At 52.1% G+C, this 18,414-nt stretch overlaps 1 protein-coding gene across 11 annotated transcripts in view; it reads left to right on the plus strand.

The window, feature by feature from the left end:
• COL13A1 (collagen type XIII alpha 1 chain) overlaps positions 1-18,414 on the plus strand; it is a 153,681-nt gene that overhangs the window by 11,673 nt on the left and 123,594 nt on the right. For all 11 annotated transcript variants that reach the window (XM_044942203.2, XM_025284667.3, XM_044942204.2 and 8 more), the window contains exon 2: positions 8,315-8,384. In XM_044942203.2, the coding sequence (XP_044798138.2) occupies positions 8,315-8,384 (70 nt within the window). The remainder of the gene's footprint in view (positions 1-8,314; positions 8,385-18,414) is intronic.

Genomic DNA, 18,414 nt, shown 5'->3' on the forward strand with positions numbered 1-18,414 from the left:
CAGACACGACTGAAGTGACTTAGCAGCAGCAGCAGCAAACAAAGATGCTTGATACCCACTCGTGAGAGGGAGAGAAGTGGGGGAGAGGGTCTGATCTCCGTCCCAGCACTCTTGCTCCCAGCCCCTCCCCACTCTACTGTGGGGGACCCTGCTTCATCCTGCACTGGGTGCAGGGATGACCTCAGGCCCCCCTGAAACTGGAGGTCCTAGGCCTCGTGCTAACCCAGTGCCCATCCTGTTTCCTGTCTCCTGAGGCTGCAACAGAGTCATAGCTGAGCTGGAAGAACTTTCTCATACGAAGGCTGGAAAGTTCACACCGGGGCGTGCACCTCTGTCCCCGAGTATTCTGGCCTGCAGAGCCTGGAGCAATATCTCTCTGTGATTCTGGTGAAATGGGGAGGCAGCAGCAGCTCATGGCGTCTAGAGAGTCCCCTGTTTTGTGGCCCTGGTAGTCTGTGATCAGACGCCAAGTCCCTTGCACAAAAAGAACGGGGGAGGAAGGAAGAAGACAGTTCCTCAGACTGCCCCGGGGCACCCGCTCCTGGCCCCCAGCACACAGGCTCCCAGAGCAGACAGGGCGAGTCCAGTTTGGGTGGGTGTAGGCTGAGTGTCTCGGTTTCCTCCACTTTGATTTCATCCCACTGAGCTGCCTGTGCTCAGGGGCAGGCAGCCACACGCGGGCCCGTCCCCTTAACAAATCCCTCTGTTCCTCTCCTGCCTTCTCTGGGATCCAGCCTTTGCTTCTCCCTGGATTGCCCTCCCTTGCCCTCTTTTCTCAGAGAAGGCAATGGCACCCCACTCCAGTACTCTTGCCTGGAATATCCCATGGACGGAGGAGTCTGGTGGGCTGCAGTCCATGGGGTCGCTCAGAGTCCAACACAACTGAGCGACTTCACTTTCACTTTTCACTTTCATGCATTGGAGAAGGAAATGGCAACCCACTCCAGTGTTCTTGCCTGGAGAATCCCAGGGACGGGGGAGCCTGGTGGGCTGCCATCTATGGGGTCGCACAGAGTCGGACACGACTGAAGTGACTTAGCAGCAGCAGCAGCAGCAGCCCTCTTTTCTATCTGAAAAGGCCAGAGCCCACGTAGGACCACAGGGATGGATCCTCGGGGGTGGGGGAGGCAGGCCTAAAAGTAAGTAATTTGGTTCGAGTGTGGATCAGTGACACTGGACCAGGCCCTGCCCTCAAAGGGCCACCTCAAGTCTCCAGCAGGGCACCAGCCCCATAGCAGCTATAGCATGAGGTAAGGAGGATGCTCCAGCAGCTGGGATGGAGCACACACTCTGTGCCAGGCATTGTAATCAGATGCTGGCACAGAGCTTTGCCCAGCCTGGTCATTTCAATGGGCAAATCCTTCTTTCAGCTTCTCGTTCTTGTGGTCAAAAGGCAGGGCGGCAGACAGGTCCCTCACTCACCCTCCCCCTTGTAGGAAGAAGGGGTCTGAGTTTCCCAGGAGGTGGAGGGGTAGGACCATGTGTCTGCAGCCGTACATGAGGCCAGGCCAGCCTCACTGTGGCAGGTGGGAGGAGGCAGGCCTGGCATCAGCTCAAGAGAGAAGTGGCCTTCATCTGGTCACTAAGAAAAACAGGCCGGCATAGCAGGTGTTTGCCCTTCTGCACATCTGGAGCCCTTTTTCGATTTTCTGGTCTCATCTCATCTTATCCCTCCAGCTGTCCTGTGTAGTCCAGTGATATCTAATAGTATTCCTGTTCTATGGATGAGGAAACCAAGGCCCAGAGGGGTAACACCTCTTGCTTTGCAGTTAGTGGGAATGCTGGGACTAGACCCCAAGGTCCTAACAGTCCCAAAGGAAGCTCCAGTCTGTATCAGCACCACATGCTCCATACAGAGTGATGTTTCAGCAGGGTGGTGGTGGTGGTGGGGTGGTTGGAGCATGCGCTAACCCCAAATAGAATCCCATTGCAGCCTCCAAGGGCAAGTGGGTTTTCATGGGAGTCTTACACTAATATCAAAAATTAATTATTAGATGCTAAAGCACTTAGCAGAGTGCCTGGTATATACAGCTCCATACGGATAGCTATTACTATTAATATTACTCCTATTTAATAAGTCTACCTGTTAAATACTTCTTGGTTTCCAAGGCACTTCCCACAGCAACACTTGAGAGGTTACTGTTGCTCGGTCATGTCCGACTCTTTGCGACCCCGTGGACTGTAGCCCACCAGGCTCCTCTGTCCGTGGGATTTTCCAGGCAAGAGTACTGGAGTGGGTTGGCATTCCCTTCTCCAAGAGATCTCCCTGACCCAGGAATCAAACCTGGGTCTCCTGGCAGGTGGCTAATATCCCCATTTTGCAGATTCTCTGGGGGGAGGTGCCAGGCTCAAGATCATGACTATTATGGAATTCGGAGCTCACCTAGCCTCTGTTCTGGGCTCCCTCCCTCACACCATGTATTACATGGACACACCCATGTATTACAAAGGCCCAGGCTGAGCCTGATCCCTTTAAGAGCCCTGGGGCTGGGCTCAGGGAGGGAACGGACCCTAAACCCCAGGCCAGACCGGAGCTGCATTCTCTAGGGAGAGCGAGTGGCCACTTGGCATTTTCCCTTTGATACTGATACAGGCATTTTAATAGCTGCAATGATCAGGCAGGTGGTATTTCAGCTCTGGCCATGAGGGGCATTCCAGGAGGCCCTGGCTGCCAATGGGTGAAGCAGGAAGTCTTCTCTGTCCAGGGCGGCTGGGGGTCCACCCCAGGGACTCTGAAAGTTTTACACCTGCCCCAGAGCCTCAGTGTGGGGATTTCAAACCAAGAGTCTCAAACTCAGATGCCTAGGGGGGCCAGGCTAGTGGCCTAAGGCAGTGAGGCAGGCCAGGGGGAGGGTACTGTGGTGGTCTGAATAGCACATGCCCACCTGAAAGGGGCAGCCATCCTTCCATTTACAAGACAGATCAGAAATCTAGAACTACATGAGATCACCTAAGCAACACGTATTTACTGACCACCTCCCATGTGCCGCTGGGCCATGCTGTAAGCACTGAGAATATATTAATAGCAATGAATGAAACAGATCAAAATATTCATGTCCTTGTATAGCTTGCCTTCTAAGGAAAGGGGAAGCAATTAGTAAGCTAAATAAGACAATGATAATGACAACAAAATTGGAAGGAGAAAATGAAACAAGGAGGAAGGCTAGCAAAACTACTACAGAAAGGCCTCATGGAGATCAAGCCAGGAAAGAGGCTAAGAGCCTGGTAGGAGTGGTCCAGGGGAGAGCAGGGAAGACACCCTCCATCAGGGAGTTTTTCTAGGAAAAGAGCTAAGTAGAGTCCATGAGGATTTTTCATTTCTTTTCTTTTTTTTTATGATGGGAGGAAGAACAGCATGTTTGCATAAAGATTGTATCAGAGGTAAGCAAACAAGCACTGAATCCCATTGGAAGGCTGTTTTAGTAAATCCGTTTTTATGGGAACACGGCCGTGCTTATTTTGTCTTTCGCCTACACAGTAGAGCTGAGTGGTTGTGACAGAGGTCGTATGGCTTACACAGCCTCAGATATTTAGTAACTGGCTCTTCACAGAAAATGTTTGCTGAGCCCAGGCCCTACCCCCACAGCAAGTTCATCCTGTGCCCTGTCCATTCTTTCTCCTGTGTACCCACTTCCCTTCATCCACCACTCTCTATCAAGCTGCCAGGCCATAAACGCGACCTCCAGTGTCTCTCTGTTGGATGCGTGACTGACAGCCTCCAGAGAGGAACCTCAGCCTCCAACCTTCTCACTGTCCTGATCTTTCTCAACATGCTGTCAGACCACCCAGATTTGACCACGTGCTTCCTCTGCTTCAGGCCCTTGGTTGGCTGCTTTGGGCCAAACCCTTACCCGGGCACAGAACCCCCATCACCCACTCAGCTCTCAAAGTCTGCAACCAGCTGGACACTACTCAACACGTGTCCCCCACATAAAGTTCAAACTCCTTTGGTGATGGGGACTGTCTTGTTCTCTGTTTTGTAGTCTCGCAATTAGTAGGAGCTCCATATGTACAGGATGAATTGAACCAAAGTATTGAACCAGGGCTTCCCTGGGGGCTCAGCGGTAAAGAGTCTCCCTGCAGTGAAGGATACCCAGGTTCGATCCCTGGGCTGGGAAGATCCCCTGAAAGAGGGCATGGCAACACACTCAAGTATTCTTTCCTACAGAATCCCGTGGACAGAGGAGCCTGGCAGGCTGCAGTCCATAGGGTCACACAGAGTCAGACACGACTGAAGCGAGTAAGGAGCAGTAGCCATATATACAGGATGAATTGAACCAAAGTATTGAACCTGGCTTCGCTGGTTAGCTCAGCAGTAAAGAATCCTCCTGCCAATGCAGGTAGACGTAAGAGACACAGATTTGATCCCTGGGTCAGGAAGACCCCCTGGAGGAGGAAATAGCAACCCACTCCAGTATTCTTGCCTGGGGATCCCATAGACAGAGGAGGCTGGTGGGCTACAGTCCATGGGGTCACAAAGAGTCCAACATGACTTAGTGACTAAACAGCAACACCACCACAACATTGAACTTGAAGGTGGAGGACCTGGAATTTAATCCCTCTGTGGCTTACCTGTTCAAAGCAATCCCCTTTTCTCTCTGAGTCTCAGTTTCCTTTATTATTAAATGGGGCTGTTTGTGGCCTGCCTTGCTGGGGAGCATGGATATGACCCTGGTCAAGGCAGCTCCTTCAGCTGAGAGTGGTTCCTAGAGAGGGGCTGAGCTGTCAGCAGCCACTGTGCCCCACAGCTCAGGATGAGCCTGACCGCGAGAGCTGGATGGCTCACCACAGCATCTGTACTAGCTCTGGAGTTTTATGGCTGTCAAGAAGCTGTGGAAATGTCACGAATCTGTGTCCTTCTAAATTTCAATGCCTTTGCCAGCACCCCAATGATCTGCCTTTCCCACCACATTCGTATCCTTCTTCCTTCCTTGCCCGAGTCACTCCTGCCACACTGTCCCTTCTCCTCTTCCTTGAAAACTCCACATGCAGCCCTGTCTCTGAGGCTTCACTTCTGCTGTTCCTTCTGCCTGGAACACACTTCCTCCAGATCGCTTCCTGACTCATTTCCTTACTTCAGCCAGTTCTCTCTTCTCAAACGTGCCCTGCACAGAGAGAACTCTGAACCCTGAGTTTACAATACCACCTTCTGTCACTCTCTGTCTCCTTGCCCTGGTTTACTTTTCTCTATAGCACTTATCACTGCCTGGGTTATACATTCATCTGCTTCTCTGTTCATCGTCTCCTTCACTGGAAGGTGAACCCAGGAGGGCAGGGCTCCTGTCCACCTTGGGCTGCTCGCTCCATCCCCAGGGTCCAAACTGTGCTTGGCATCTTGCAGTTATTGAATGAGTGACAGCCCTAATGGTTGCAACCTAGAGCCAAAATGCTGCACACTCAGCCAACGGCTTGTTAGCCATTGACCAGCTCCTTCATGTAACAGAGTTGGGTCACACACCCACTTGTGTGCCATGCACAGCCACAGAGAAGCCCCTTGGAGAGCCTTCCCTTGGTGGGAAGGGATGTGGAAGTGGGTATGCATAGTCCCTTCCTGAAAAGTGGTGCTAGTGAGCTGGGTTCAGAGCTGGGCATCACAGGGCCTTCCGCCAGACCTCATTCTGGGACGTCCTCGATTTGCCCAGTGGCCACTCTGTGCCCGCCTCAGTGTTCATCTACCCAGTATTTGTGTGCCAGCCTCCCTTTCTGAGTGAGGGTCTCCCCTTAGGGCTGTTCCTGCCTTTCTCCTCCTATATGTGTTGACCTCCTGTCCTCTTCTGCCCTCCCCTTTAACACAGCATATCTGTCTCTACCCCAACACACACACACACACACACGGGGGCTGAGCTCCCTCTGCCAGGGGAACTTGTATACATCAGCATGTAGTAGACTTTGCATCAAAAGGCCTGAGTTCTCATCCCATATCCACCACATACTGGTCCAAGTTCAAGTCACTCAGTCTCTCTGAGCCTACTTTCCTTCATCAAGAAATGTGGTCACTATTTGGCTTCCCTCGTGGATCAGAAGGTAAAGAATCCGCCTGCAATGCAGGAGACCTGGGTTTGATCCCTGGGTTGGGAAGATCCCCTGGAGAAGGGCATGGCAACCCACTCCAGTGCTCTTGCCTGGAGAATCCCATGGACAGAGGAGCCTGGCGGGCTACATTCCATAGTGTTGCAAAGTCGGACACTACTGAAGCAACTTAGCATGCACGCAGAGTTTGATTATGAAAACTAGATGAGATTCGCTGTGTGAAAGCACCCTGCTCAGTGCCAGTACACAGCGGGGGCTCAGCAGACATTAATTTGACGGGAATCCTTGGGAAGATTTCCTGACCTTCTGTCTCCACCGCCAAACTAGAGGTGACACCAAACCTACGACACCTTCCAGGTGACTTCCTTTACCCTCTCCCTGAGTGGCAGAACTGCCCAACAGGGAGGAGGCCAGTGCTGGGGAGACGCTTATGAGGAGCCAGCTGGCATCATAACCGGTCAGCGCGCTGGAGTGGGGACCACAGCGCACAGGATGGTCAGTCACAGCCAGCCACTCAGTAGAGGCCCCGGTGGCTAGATCTTCCAGTTTGTTCAAAGGAAGTTAGAAACACAGACTTTCACGTGAAATCAGCCTCTTCAAAAGATTGGTGACAAATTCATTGAACAAAAATCACTTTGGAACCAAATAAAATATATCTAGGGGCCAATTTGACTCTGGGGCTACTGGTTTCTAACTGCAGTCCTAGCCGCAGAGAAACGGGTCCAGATCTCAGCCTTCCTCCACCATGGTTTTGACCAGATTAGCCTCCTCTCTGAGCCCAAGTCCCTTACCTATAAAAAGAATGTAATTATTGTTGTTGCTCAGTTGCTAAGTCGTGTCTGACCCTTTGCGACCCTGTGGATTGTAGCCCTCCAGGCTCCTCTGTCCTGTACTATCAGCCAGAGTTGCTCAGGTTCATGTCCATTGAGTTGGTGATGCTATCCAAACATCTCATCCTCTGCCACTCTCTTCTCCTTTTGTCTTCGATCTTTCCTAGCATCAGGGTCTTTTCTAGTGAGTTGGCTCTTCTTCAGGTGGCCAAAGTTTTGGAGCTTCAGCTTCAGCATCAGTCCTTTCAACGAATATTCAGGGTTGGTTTTCTTTAGGATTGACTGGTTTGATCTCCTTGCTGTCCAAGGAACTCTCAAGAGTCTTCTCCAGCACCACAGTTTGAAAGCATTGATTTTTCAGCACACAGCCTTCTTTACGGTCCGACTCTCACATCTGTACATGACTATTGGAAAAACCATAGCTTTGACTATACAGACCTTTGTCAGGAAAGTGATTTCTCTGCTTTTTAATATGCTATCTAGGTTTGTCATAGCATTGCTTCCAAAGAGCAAGTGTCTTTTAATTTCATGGCTGTAGTCACCATCCACAGTGATTCTGGAGCCCAAGAAAAATGTCTGTCACTGCTTCCACTTCTTCCCCTTCTATTTGCCATGAAAGTGTAATCATAGCTAACACTGATGCCTCCTGGGGATCAGGCACCTTTCTTTCTATGCACCACCCTCTTTGATCCTCTCAGTAACCTATGAGGTCGGAACTGTTAACAGCTCAGGGTCTGAGAAAGGCCACGAGTCCAGTAGTCTGGCCCCAGAGCATACCTGTTAACCTTTGGCTTCCCCTCCAACTCCCTCCCTTGGTGGTGGCGAGGATGAGGGTGCTCAGCACCTGCCCTTTCCAGGTGTCTGGACTGGCAGCTGTGTATGTGTCGTCCATTCATCTCCACGGAAATGGCAGCTCCTTGGGCAGGCCTCTCATTCTGCTTGTTGCCACGTCTTTGGTGCCTTCCAGATTGGTTGAAGGGTAAGGAAGCTGATGAGGAAGGGGTCTGATGGAGGGACAGTGGTCCTGCCTGTGTCTGGCTCTGTGAGTGACACCAGAAGAACAGAGGTCACTGTCCCTGCCCCCGGGATGCATAGACACTCAGAACTAGACAGGAAGCAATTAGCAGAAAGCCGAGAAGCGCAGGCTGTTGTGCTCATGATTGTCGGGTGCAGGAAGGCCAAACTGCTTTATAGGGTCTTGTGCTCAAGTTAATTTTCTTCAGAGCTCTCCAAAGACATCAGACCCCGAGGTGACTGAGATGGGACCTCTCCATCTGCTTCTGATTACCCAGGTGCCTGGTGGCCAGTGTTTGATCCAGGATCAGTGCCCCTGTCCGACCCCCTGTCCCCCATCCCCCTCACTAGCCCCCTGCCCTCCCCTCAATCCCTAGTTGCTTTCCAGGGCTTGGCATTTATGACCCCCAGTGACCCCTCTTCTCTGTCTCCTCGTGCAGAAATGGAAGCTCCACTCACGGAGGCGCCGGGAGACCCTGAAGACATCCCCAGGATGTCACTGCCCGCCAGGTAAGGAGCCCTATGCAGGGGTGACAAGGACAGGGACACATACCAAAGGCCCGCTCAGTGGTCAGACCACACTCTGTTCAGAGCGTTGCTTTTCATTTGGAAGATGGGAATGACAGTCTGTGATTTTGCCTTCCGTGTTCCCATTGATTGGCACCCGATCCCCATCCATCATTCATTTACTTATTCAAGCTTTCATTTATTCCTCAACTCTTCTATGGGCCAGATACTGTGCACACCAGGCTGTGAGATCATAGATGATAATGAAAATGGCAAATTCTGCAATGTCGCCCAGAGTTGAAAGAAGCCCCTAAAGACAGGGACCTGGCTCCTCTGATTCACCTGCGCCCGATAGAATCAGTTCAAAGGCACTTATTCCCAAATGAATGAATTACCCCATGATTGAAAACCTTTGCCAGTCCCACCTAGGTTGCTTAGGGGGCTGTGTGTTCACTATCTGGTGTCTAGGCTACACACACACACACGCACACTCACCAACAAGGTTGAGGTTGCTGGGTGATGTGGTGTGATCAAGCTAACCAATCTAATGTGGATTCCGAGTCATGGTCCATGAAGACTTTTCCAGGTTGCCCACCATTGTTGTTAAGCTATGAAAACGGCAGATGGGCAAGTTTCATTATCCCCATGAGTAACTGGAATGGGCAGCACCCCTTTGGGGGTGAGGGAGGAGGCTCCAAACAAGGGTGTGTGAGGCAGGTAACACTTGCAAGGAACTGCAGAGGGTTCACCCCGCTCCAGGTCTCTGCTGGCTCAGAGTCAGGCCCCTAGATGCCCGCTGTAGCAGGACACTCCCTGGGTGCTCTGGCGGGCCCTCCGCTGGACACAGAGGCTGAGGAGCCGGCACTCAGGGTCCCCAAGCCAGGGAGGAGTGGCCAACAGATGCTGAGCTTGTGGGAAATGGAGGGACCACATTTGCTGGCGGGTGAGTGAGCTGAGTCACAGCTGGGAGTCACAGTTCAGGTGGCACGGGAGCTGGTGAGACCGTGACAGGCTTCAGCTGGCCTCAGTCAGAATAGGGTCGTCTGGGTTAATTAAAAGGGTGTCCAGGAGCCCTGGGAAGCTCCTTCCCTCCTTTGGAGCCCCGGAGATTGAGCCCTGGGATCTGGGATAGCTTTTGGGAAGAGAATGCCAAGATTAATGAGATGAGATGAAGGTGAGGCTGTGTTGACAGGACCTGGGCGGAGCGGCTGTGTGCATCGGGGTTTCTGAGGCAGCCCAGGTTGCAGATCATGGTGTCTGTCGTCCTCATAATTCCTGGTCAGTTGCAATTGTTCTTGCTTGAAGTACAGAAAGCTGGTGAATGGCAGGAGATTTGGAGCCAGGGAACATAGAGGTTTGGATTCCAGCTCTGATATTTACCATCTGTGTGATCTTCAAGGGAGTTATTAACCTCTCTCTGCCCCGATGGTCTTGTCTGAGAAATGTGGGTAATACTCACCTTGCAGGCATGTGGTGGAGGTTCAGAGAGTTCCGTGGAGGGTACTTAGCACTTTCCTGATTCCTAGTTAGCACTACTAGTTTTTTTTTCTGCTCAATTCCTCTAGCACTTTAAAGATCACTGAAACCCTTATCAGACACTGTGTCCTGGTGTCAGAGGCACATTTACAGGCAGAAAGAGGCTTGGCTGTTTCCCTTCCCTGCCTGATAGGATGTCTCATATCCTGCCTGCCATCAAAGTGGGGACCTAACCAAGATGGATCCATTCTGTGCTTGGGAGGGTCCGGCTCAGGTGGTCCTGGGAAGCTGGGAGCTAGGAAGGGATGCCACAGGAGGGAGGAAGAATCTAGAAGAGTGCTGCTTCAGCTCTTGGCTGGTGAGGAGAAAGCCGTGACGCAGCATGGGTGGCTCAGGGATTCTGGAGACCAGGAAGGGCGTATGCAGGTCCTTGTGGGAAGGGTCCCCAGCAGGGACTGATTCGGCCAGGAGATGGGAGGAGAGTGAGCAGGGACACCTTCAAGGGGTGTCCTGGGTGTTTGGAAAGTCCCTAGAGGGAAGTTGGGCCCAAAGTACAGATCAGAGCCAGGTGGGCAACACCAGGAGCATTTAAAGGCCCTGAACTGAGGCAAAATCAGAAGGAGAGTAAGGTGTGTTCCCAGCTTTTTGGAGAGTCAGTAGAGAAGGATGTGAGGGCTGCATAGAGGTATCTCAGACAGCAGAACTGCAGAATACAATGCATCTCCTAGGACAGGCTGGGTCTTGCTCAGTCCCTGGACCTGTCCCCCTGCCCGACCTGAGGCTTCTCGCCCCGTGGTAAACGTATCTCCTCTGCACGCAAGCCTGGGCCACGTGGCCAACCTGTGCTGAGTAATACTAGTCACTGCCCCTGCCCCTCACTGGGCAGCCAGGCTGTGCCGGGCACAGTACTGAACACTTGGCGTTGACAGATGGCCTTCCCCAGAACACTGGAAGCTGGCACAATGGAGTTCTGGCATTCTGAAATGTCTGCAATTCCCATAGTCAGTGGAATACCGCTCTCATCTTTGTACTTGAATCATGCCTCTCCGACTATTTCCTTAGGGTCAGAGTTTATAAACCACTTTACAACCACTTTTAGTCTCCTGATACTTGCAGACGAGGACTTACGTAATTGTCAAGTGTCACATACAAGGCAAAACATTCACTTTTTTTTTTGCCAGTATCTAATATTGTGCTCCACATGTAGTAAATGCTCAGTAAATATTCTCTAAATTATTATCAATTATCATTCCTGGATGATTAGATTCTTTCTGGTGTTCTCCATCTGACCTCAGGTTGGTTTCTGACACCTTCTCTGCTCCGAGACCCCTCAGTGTCTTCCCTGATGCTGAAGTCACTTGCTGTTAGGACACAACAAACGAGCACACACTCCCTCTGCCCACTATGGCCACAGGATTTGAGCCCCAGACCTGTGCCTGCCCTCAGTTTGCCTCTGTGGCCAGCCGGGCCGAGGCTGGAGCCCTGCGGTGGGTGTGTTCTTCCTCGTGGCAGCCTCGGGCCCCTGGGCGGCATCCAGAGACGGCTTGGGACACACAATCATGGGCAGAAAAGCCACCTCTTTCCCTTCCTACTCTGACCTCGCCAGCATCCTCCCAGGATCCTCCCTGTCCCAAAATAGCCATCTGCTGCCTGAGATCTGGCCGCATCCTGCTTCTGGGCTGCGTGTACTGTTTGCCCGGGGAGTGATGGGCCTGCAGCCTGAGACGGGATGCCAGAGGTCGAGCCTTGTTAGAAAGGTCACAGTGGCCAGAAGTTCAGAGGAATAGGTGTGGGCCATTTGCAAACCATATTGCCTGGTGGGACAGGAGGAGGGTCTCAGGAACAGATATAAAGGCCGTGGGACTTCCTGGGCCACTTGAGAAGAATACACAGCTCAGGCAAACTCCCCTTTCTCTGTCCCTGTTCTCAGTAACAAACCAGGAGCAGGACAATATAGGCTCCAGTCAGCAAGGAAGCAGCTACTTGAGACCCGCCACGCTGGGGCTGGGCGGGGCGGGCAGCGGGTGGGACAGTCCGCGGTCACACACACACACACACACGGAGGGAGCTGTGACCAGCTGAGCCTCTGGATCAGATCACTTCACAGGCTGGGCCTCATCTCTAAGGCTCAGAGTAGGTCAGAGTCACACGTTGACCACCAGACTGAGAGGTCTGCACTTTAAGAGCCGGGACAAGTGGGTGATATGATCAGGTTTGGGCATTCATACCATCACCAGCACTGGTCCAGGGGAGGGATGGAGGAGAGAGAAGTTGCCTTCAGCCAGGATGGTGGGAGGGGCCACAGCCATCTTGTGGTTTAGGACTGCCAACGGGAGGTGTGCATGAAGTGTGGGGGATCCCAGAGGAGCCTGGGGCTCTGGGAAGACTCCACTGAGGAGGTGGTGCTGGAAGGTGGTTGTAAAGAACAAGAAGCAGATGGGAGGGCACATAGAGTACAGACTCAGCTGCCACCATAACCGAAGACACCCTCCCCACACTCCCCCACCAAATACAGAGATTTCAACGAGGTGGAGGAGGATGACTCTTCCCTAGCAGCCGGGGGATGGTGGTCCAGGCTGGAAGGCTGGCCTCCCATCTTCATCATGTGGCTTCTGTCTCTGGGCTCCTGGCACTGCTTTGTTCTCACCATCAAATGGCCATTGTGAAAGGGAAGGGGCCCAGGGGAGTATATGCCCAAACCCTTAAAGGCAAAACTGGGGGAAATAGTTAAAAATGCATCACTTCCCTTCATATCTCATTGGCCAACACTTAGCACATGGTTGCCTTCTGGTCCAGGGGAGGCTGGGCAGTGTTTAATGCTGGGAGGCTGTGTGCCCAGACACAGATTTATTGTTATGGGAGAGCATGTCCTGGGGAAGCATTAATAGTCTGCACAGAGGGCGTTCCAGGCTGAGTCACGACATGGACAAAGGCTCAAGGAGTGAGAAAAAGACATGTCTATTTAGAAATGGCAAGCAGTTGAGGGAAGCCAGAGCATAGAAGTAGTGATGGGAAACACAGGTGGAAAAAGACAACAGAGAGACAGGCTGAGGCATTCTGGCTCTCTCTGTTCAATGGGAGGCAAACGATTGTCATCCTGAGGATGGTAGTTGATTGGTAATGTCTGCCTGCAAGGCTGCGCTGAGTTAGATCCCGAGGCTGCATCCAGGCCCAGCAGAAAGTGTGGCGGTCATTTAATGATGTCTGCCATGGAGAAGGCAATGGCACCCCACTCCAGTACTCTTGCCTGGAAAATCCCATAGATGGAGGAGCCTAGAAGGCTGCAGTCTATGGGATCGCTGAGGGTCGGACATGACTGAGCGACTTCACTTTCATTTTTCACGTTTCACTTTCATGCATTGGAGAAGGAGATGGTGGCCCACTCCAGTGTTCTTGCCTGGAGAATCCCAGGGACGGGAGAGCCTGGTGGGCTGCCGTCTATGGGGTTGCACAGAGTCGGACACGACTGAAGCGACTTAGCAGCAGCTTAGCAGCAGCCATGGGTATAGGAGTGGTAGGCAGTGAGGCCTGTGTCCTGGCTTTGTTACCCACAGAAAGTAAGACATAGTGTCAGAGAAGGTTTGGGGACATGGTGATGTGACCTGATCCAATTCATATTCTGGAGCCCAAACTAGCAAGGATGTGGAAGGCAGAGAAACCCCTTCCAGCAACACAGTCTGTGATTCCATGGACAGAACTTTATTTTCTCATGTGCTATTTGTGTTGAGGTTGAAACTGCCTCTCGGGCGTGGTTATTTTCCATAGGTGCTGAGGGCTGGCATCTGCATGTCCTGAAGTCTTTCCTTTGTTTACCCTGGCCCTGTCTATCCTGGCACCAGATTTCACCTACAAGAGCCTCATGGTGTTTACAAGATCAGAGCTATGACCAGAGCTTCTAACCCAAACTGGACTGCAGTAGAACAGATCCATCACCTCCTGCCCATTTCTTTGTAGTTCTCCTTAGTTCAGACTTGGCTAACCCAGAAAAGGAAGAATTCAGACCAAAATATTCCTTGCTGCCACTGGTGAAGAAAAGGATTAAAGAGCTGATGGTTAGGGAGAACATTTAAACTAAAGAAATACTGTTGTCAGAAACTCTGCTTTACATGCCAATCACTGATGATTAATTCTGAGTCATTTTGGCTATTCTTTAAAACACATCCCTAAGGACCAGTCTGGGAAGAGACCCCGATATTCAGTTCAGGCTCTCCCTTGTTCTGCTTTCACATGCTGAGTCAGCTTCGTTCTCCCCACCCCCGTCCCACCTCCTCCTCCTGACTTTGCAGGTTTGACCTCCCACTCAGGCTCCAACCCCTTGTGGCAACATCAATGCCCCCTTTCCCGTGCCCACTGCCCTCCATCGGTGGCTGGGTTCTGTCAGTTCCACTCCTCTGCTCAGAAAGTATCCATGGCTGCCTAGTGCTTGTAAACACCCCCACTCCAATGCTAAGTCCACATTCTCTCTCTAGCCTAGCCTCTCATCAGCATCCCACGTGCTGTACTCCTTTTTGTTCAGTAAAATCTGGCTGTTCACCTGCCCTGCCTGTGTACCAATGTCTCACCTGCGTGTATCTGCTCATGCTGCCTCTATAACTTTGTTCTTCACTTCAACCTGATGAACTCTTCACCCCTCCAGACCTCCTACAGTACCCCCACAGTTCCTTCCATCTTTCTCTCCCACCCTAGTTCTGCTATTAAATTACTATGGTAACATATTGCCTGGTGTGTGCTCAATGTATAATCCAGGCAAAACCACCTACTGGGACAAGTCATTTGTCTTCCAATGAGAAGTGAAAACAGACCAAGATGTGCACACCTGTGAAGCTTTCTCCTTGGCCATGAGCGTCAGTGATTTGATTTAGATTCTACAGGTGCAATCCTCAGTGTGAGGCACTTAAACAGTGAGAGGAGCCTTTGTGGGTTTCCAGCCAGGGAGAACCTTCCCTGTCTATGAACACCACCAGGCAGCCTGCCTGATATCTCCCCCTGGATGTGTTCCAGGCCACCCATCCTCAAAAGGCACACAGCTGAAGCCAATGTCTCTTCCCCACACCCGGCCCTTTCCCAGTATTCCTGCTGCTGGGGAATGGCGCCGTCAGCACACCTAGGCCAGAACTTGGGCGCCAACCTGAAGACTACCTGTTCCTTCCCATCCCTTAGATCACTAAGTCTCAGGTTACTACCCTGCCAATCCCTCCCCCTCCACTACCACCATCATTGGTCTGCCATCTCTCACCTGACTTGCTGCGATAGCCCCTAACAGGCCTCCTCCAATACCCTTTCACCCAGAAGTCAGCATGTGCTGTGCTTGTTGTGCTTAGTCGCTCAGTCATGTCCCACTCTTTGTGTGACCCGAAGGACTGCAGCCCGCCAGGCTCCTCTGTCCATGGGGATTCTCCAGGCAAGAATACTAGAGTGGGTTGCCATGCCCTCCTTCAGGCAATCTTCCCAACCCAGGGATCGAATCCAGATCTCCTGCACTGCAGGTGGATTCTTTATCACCCGAGCCACCAGGGAAGCCTGAAGTCAGCATGGTCTTTTTTAAACTTAATGCATCACCCTACGGCTTCCCTGGCAGCTCAGGTTCAATACCTGAACCCCTGGAGGTCAGGAAGATCCCCTGGAGAAGGCAGTAGCAACCCACTCCAGTGTTCTTGCCTGGAGAGTCCCATGGACAGAGGAGCCTAGCAGGCTACAGTCCATGGGGCCACAAAAGAGCTGGGCACAGCTTAGCAACTAAACAACAAGGCTTTAACTAGGCTTTAACCTTCAGTGCTTTCTGTCCCTTCCAGTATAAAGGCCCAAACTCCTAATGTGACCTGCCCACCCCCCAAGTCTCCCCTCCTGCGGGTCTTCCAGCAGGCTCCCTCCTGACGCCCAGCTGCCGCTCCTCTGATGGCATTTGGATGGAGAGGCTGTAGATGAAGGGAGCTGCAGTCAAGCCAGAGCAGGGATGCTGTGCTTTAGCTATTAGACAACTAGTTCAATAAAGCCTGGATGCTGGGCTTCAGACAAAGGCACGTGCTGGAGACTTTGTGGCCTCTTTCAGCTCCAGGTTGTCCCAGAAGAGAGCTGGCTGTGGCCTTGGAAAGGGCACCTGGCCTCAAGGAAGCCCCTGGCCCTCACGGGAAGGGGAGGGTCAGGGAACAGGCTTGGGAAGGCCCACACAGCCGGGATCCAGGTGCTGCCCTCTAAGAAAACACTGCCCCCCCACCCGCCCCGGCCCCCTGGAAGCGTCTCCCCTCTCAAGGCCGTCAGCGGGAGGTTTAGAGCCGCCCAGGGAATTCTCTAAAGTTAATTTCTTCCCCATTTCCTCTCGAAAGCACTCCCAGACCCCCAGGCCGCCTGGAGGATGCTGATAATGTGTTTCTTCTAGATGGGCTCTGATAACGCCCACCCGGGTGGTCGCGGAGATTTGTAGAGAAATAAAAATAAGGAAATGGGGGTTCCGGACAGGCAGTATGCTGCGCCCAGAAGGGCCCTGGACTGGGAACAGGTCCCGGACCCTGAGGGCTCCGAGCAGGCCACTGCCCTGTCTCTGGGCCTCAGTTTCCTCACTTGTGAAGAGAGGTGGACACTTGTGAAGAACAATTTAACTGTATCTGGTCAAGTGTAGAAAGCCGCCCCGCTCTTGCCACACCCTAGAGAAACACTCACACGTGCGTACAAGAGGAAAAGGGGTCCACCTCGGCACTGTGTGTGCCGCTGACCAAAGGGAAAGAAAACCTAAATATTTGTCAGGAGCAGAGTGGAGACTCGTGGGGTATTGAATAGCGCTACAGTGAAGTCCCACACACACGGATGAGTTATGTCGTAAGAGCACGTTCCTAAGTCCAGTTTGTTCGTAAGCACAGCACAGTTAGCCTAGGTACCCAACTAACACAATCGGCTATACAGTACTGTACTGTAATAGGTTTATAATACTTTTCACACAAATGATACATGAAAAACACAAAAAATAAAACATCTAAAATTTTTATAGTACACTACCTTGAAAAGCACGTAGTGCAATAAATTAGCTGGCATACAAGGGGCTGGCATCAAGTGAACAGGCTGCCTGTGGGCCGCATCAGCAAGGGGACATTGGCCCACTGAGGGTAAACAAGGACCTCATTTTGTCCAGGGTTAGGTAAGTGCCCACAGAGGCATAAGCATCACATTTGGAAAGTGAGAGAGTCGGAGTGATGCTTTTGAAGAGAGGAATCAGGAAAGGCTTCCTGGAAGAAGTGGCATGTGAGGCAGGCCTCGCAAGACCAGTAAGATGTCAGTAAATGAAAACCTTTATAAGAACATTGTGAGTGACAGAAACCGTGTAATAAAAGTGTAGAGACAGTGTTTCCCACTGTGGAAAGGGAGGCATAATCTAGAATGACTATAGCAAGCTCGTGTGGAGGGATGGAGGAAGAGAAAAGGACGGGAAGGCGGGATGGGGGAGATGGGCTATGGAGGGAGTTGGCTGACATGCTGAAGGTGCATGGTAGGTTTCTCAGATAGGGTGTGACATGAGCCAGCTGAGCGGAGCTGCAGAGGGAGGAGAGTTAGTGCTGAGGAGCCAGGAAGAGGCAACACCAGTCCTGCTGAGAGAAGACACGGAACATCAGGAGGTACAGGCTGACAGGTGGTGAGACTGCAGAGGCAGAATGGCAAGTTTAGGCTTCTGGTTAGGCATGGGCAAAGCAGGGGTCGAGGCCATGCTGAACTTGTGAGCCCGGGTAACCAGTGACGACCCTGGCATGTATTTCTGCTAACAGATGGCATTATACCTCAAGTTTAGGACAGTATTACTTATATTCCCACCAAGCATTTTGGGCTGTTGGGCTGTGGTAATCCCTAGTTCAATGATGAGGAGACAGGATCAGAGATGTTCAGAGACTGTCCAAGGTCTACAGCTAGAAGACAGAGTCCGAGGCTTCCAATGCTGGCCCATTTGCCCTCAAGGACTAGGCAGAACAGTAGGGAGTAGGGTGGAGAGGAAAGAGGTAGGGCTCTGTTTTGCTTTTTGGTTTTTTATTTTTTGGCCACTCCATGAAGCATGTGGGATCTTAGTTCCCTGACCAGGGATTGAACCCGTACCCTCGGCAGTGGAAGCACAGAGTTTCAACCACTGTCAGGGAAGGCCAGGGCTCTATTTTGGATAAGCTGGCCGGGGTGGAGGGGAGGGGTAAGAATGCAGGATGTTTCTGCGGAAGTGCTGAAGTCCTGGGAGGGCTCCTCCCCGGGGGTGGGAGAAGGAAGCTCTGATTCTATGACCTTACCTGTACCAGCAACCGTCTGGCCGCTAAGGCCACTGCTCAGGGCAGAGAGGGCAAGGGTGCACCTTGCTGGAGACTTTGTGCCCTGGGAGTTGTCGCCTCTCCCAGGGTGAGCTCTGGCCCAACGTGTGCCAGAGACACAGGGGCTCCCTGCCCCCCACACAGTGGAGGGTCCTCCTCTGCCTGCTCTGTCCTGGAGGACCCCAAGTGAAGCTTCTAATGCAGTGGTGCTGAAGGAATGCCGGTGCTGCTTTGCTGGAAAGGAGAAGTAAACGGGAAGGGCCGTGGCCCGCATAAGAGACTAG

Source organism: Bubalus bubalis, chromosome 4 (assembly GCF_019923935.1).
Source record: "Bubalus bubalis isolate 160015118507 breed Murrah chromosome 4, NDDB_SH_1, whole genome shotgun sequence".
Classification (NCBI taxonomy): Eukaryota; Metazoa; Chordata; class Mammalia; order Artiodactyla; family Bovidae; genus Bubalus; species Bubalus bubalis.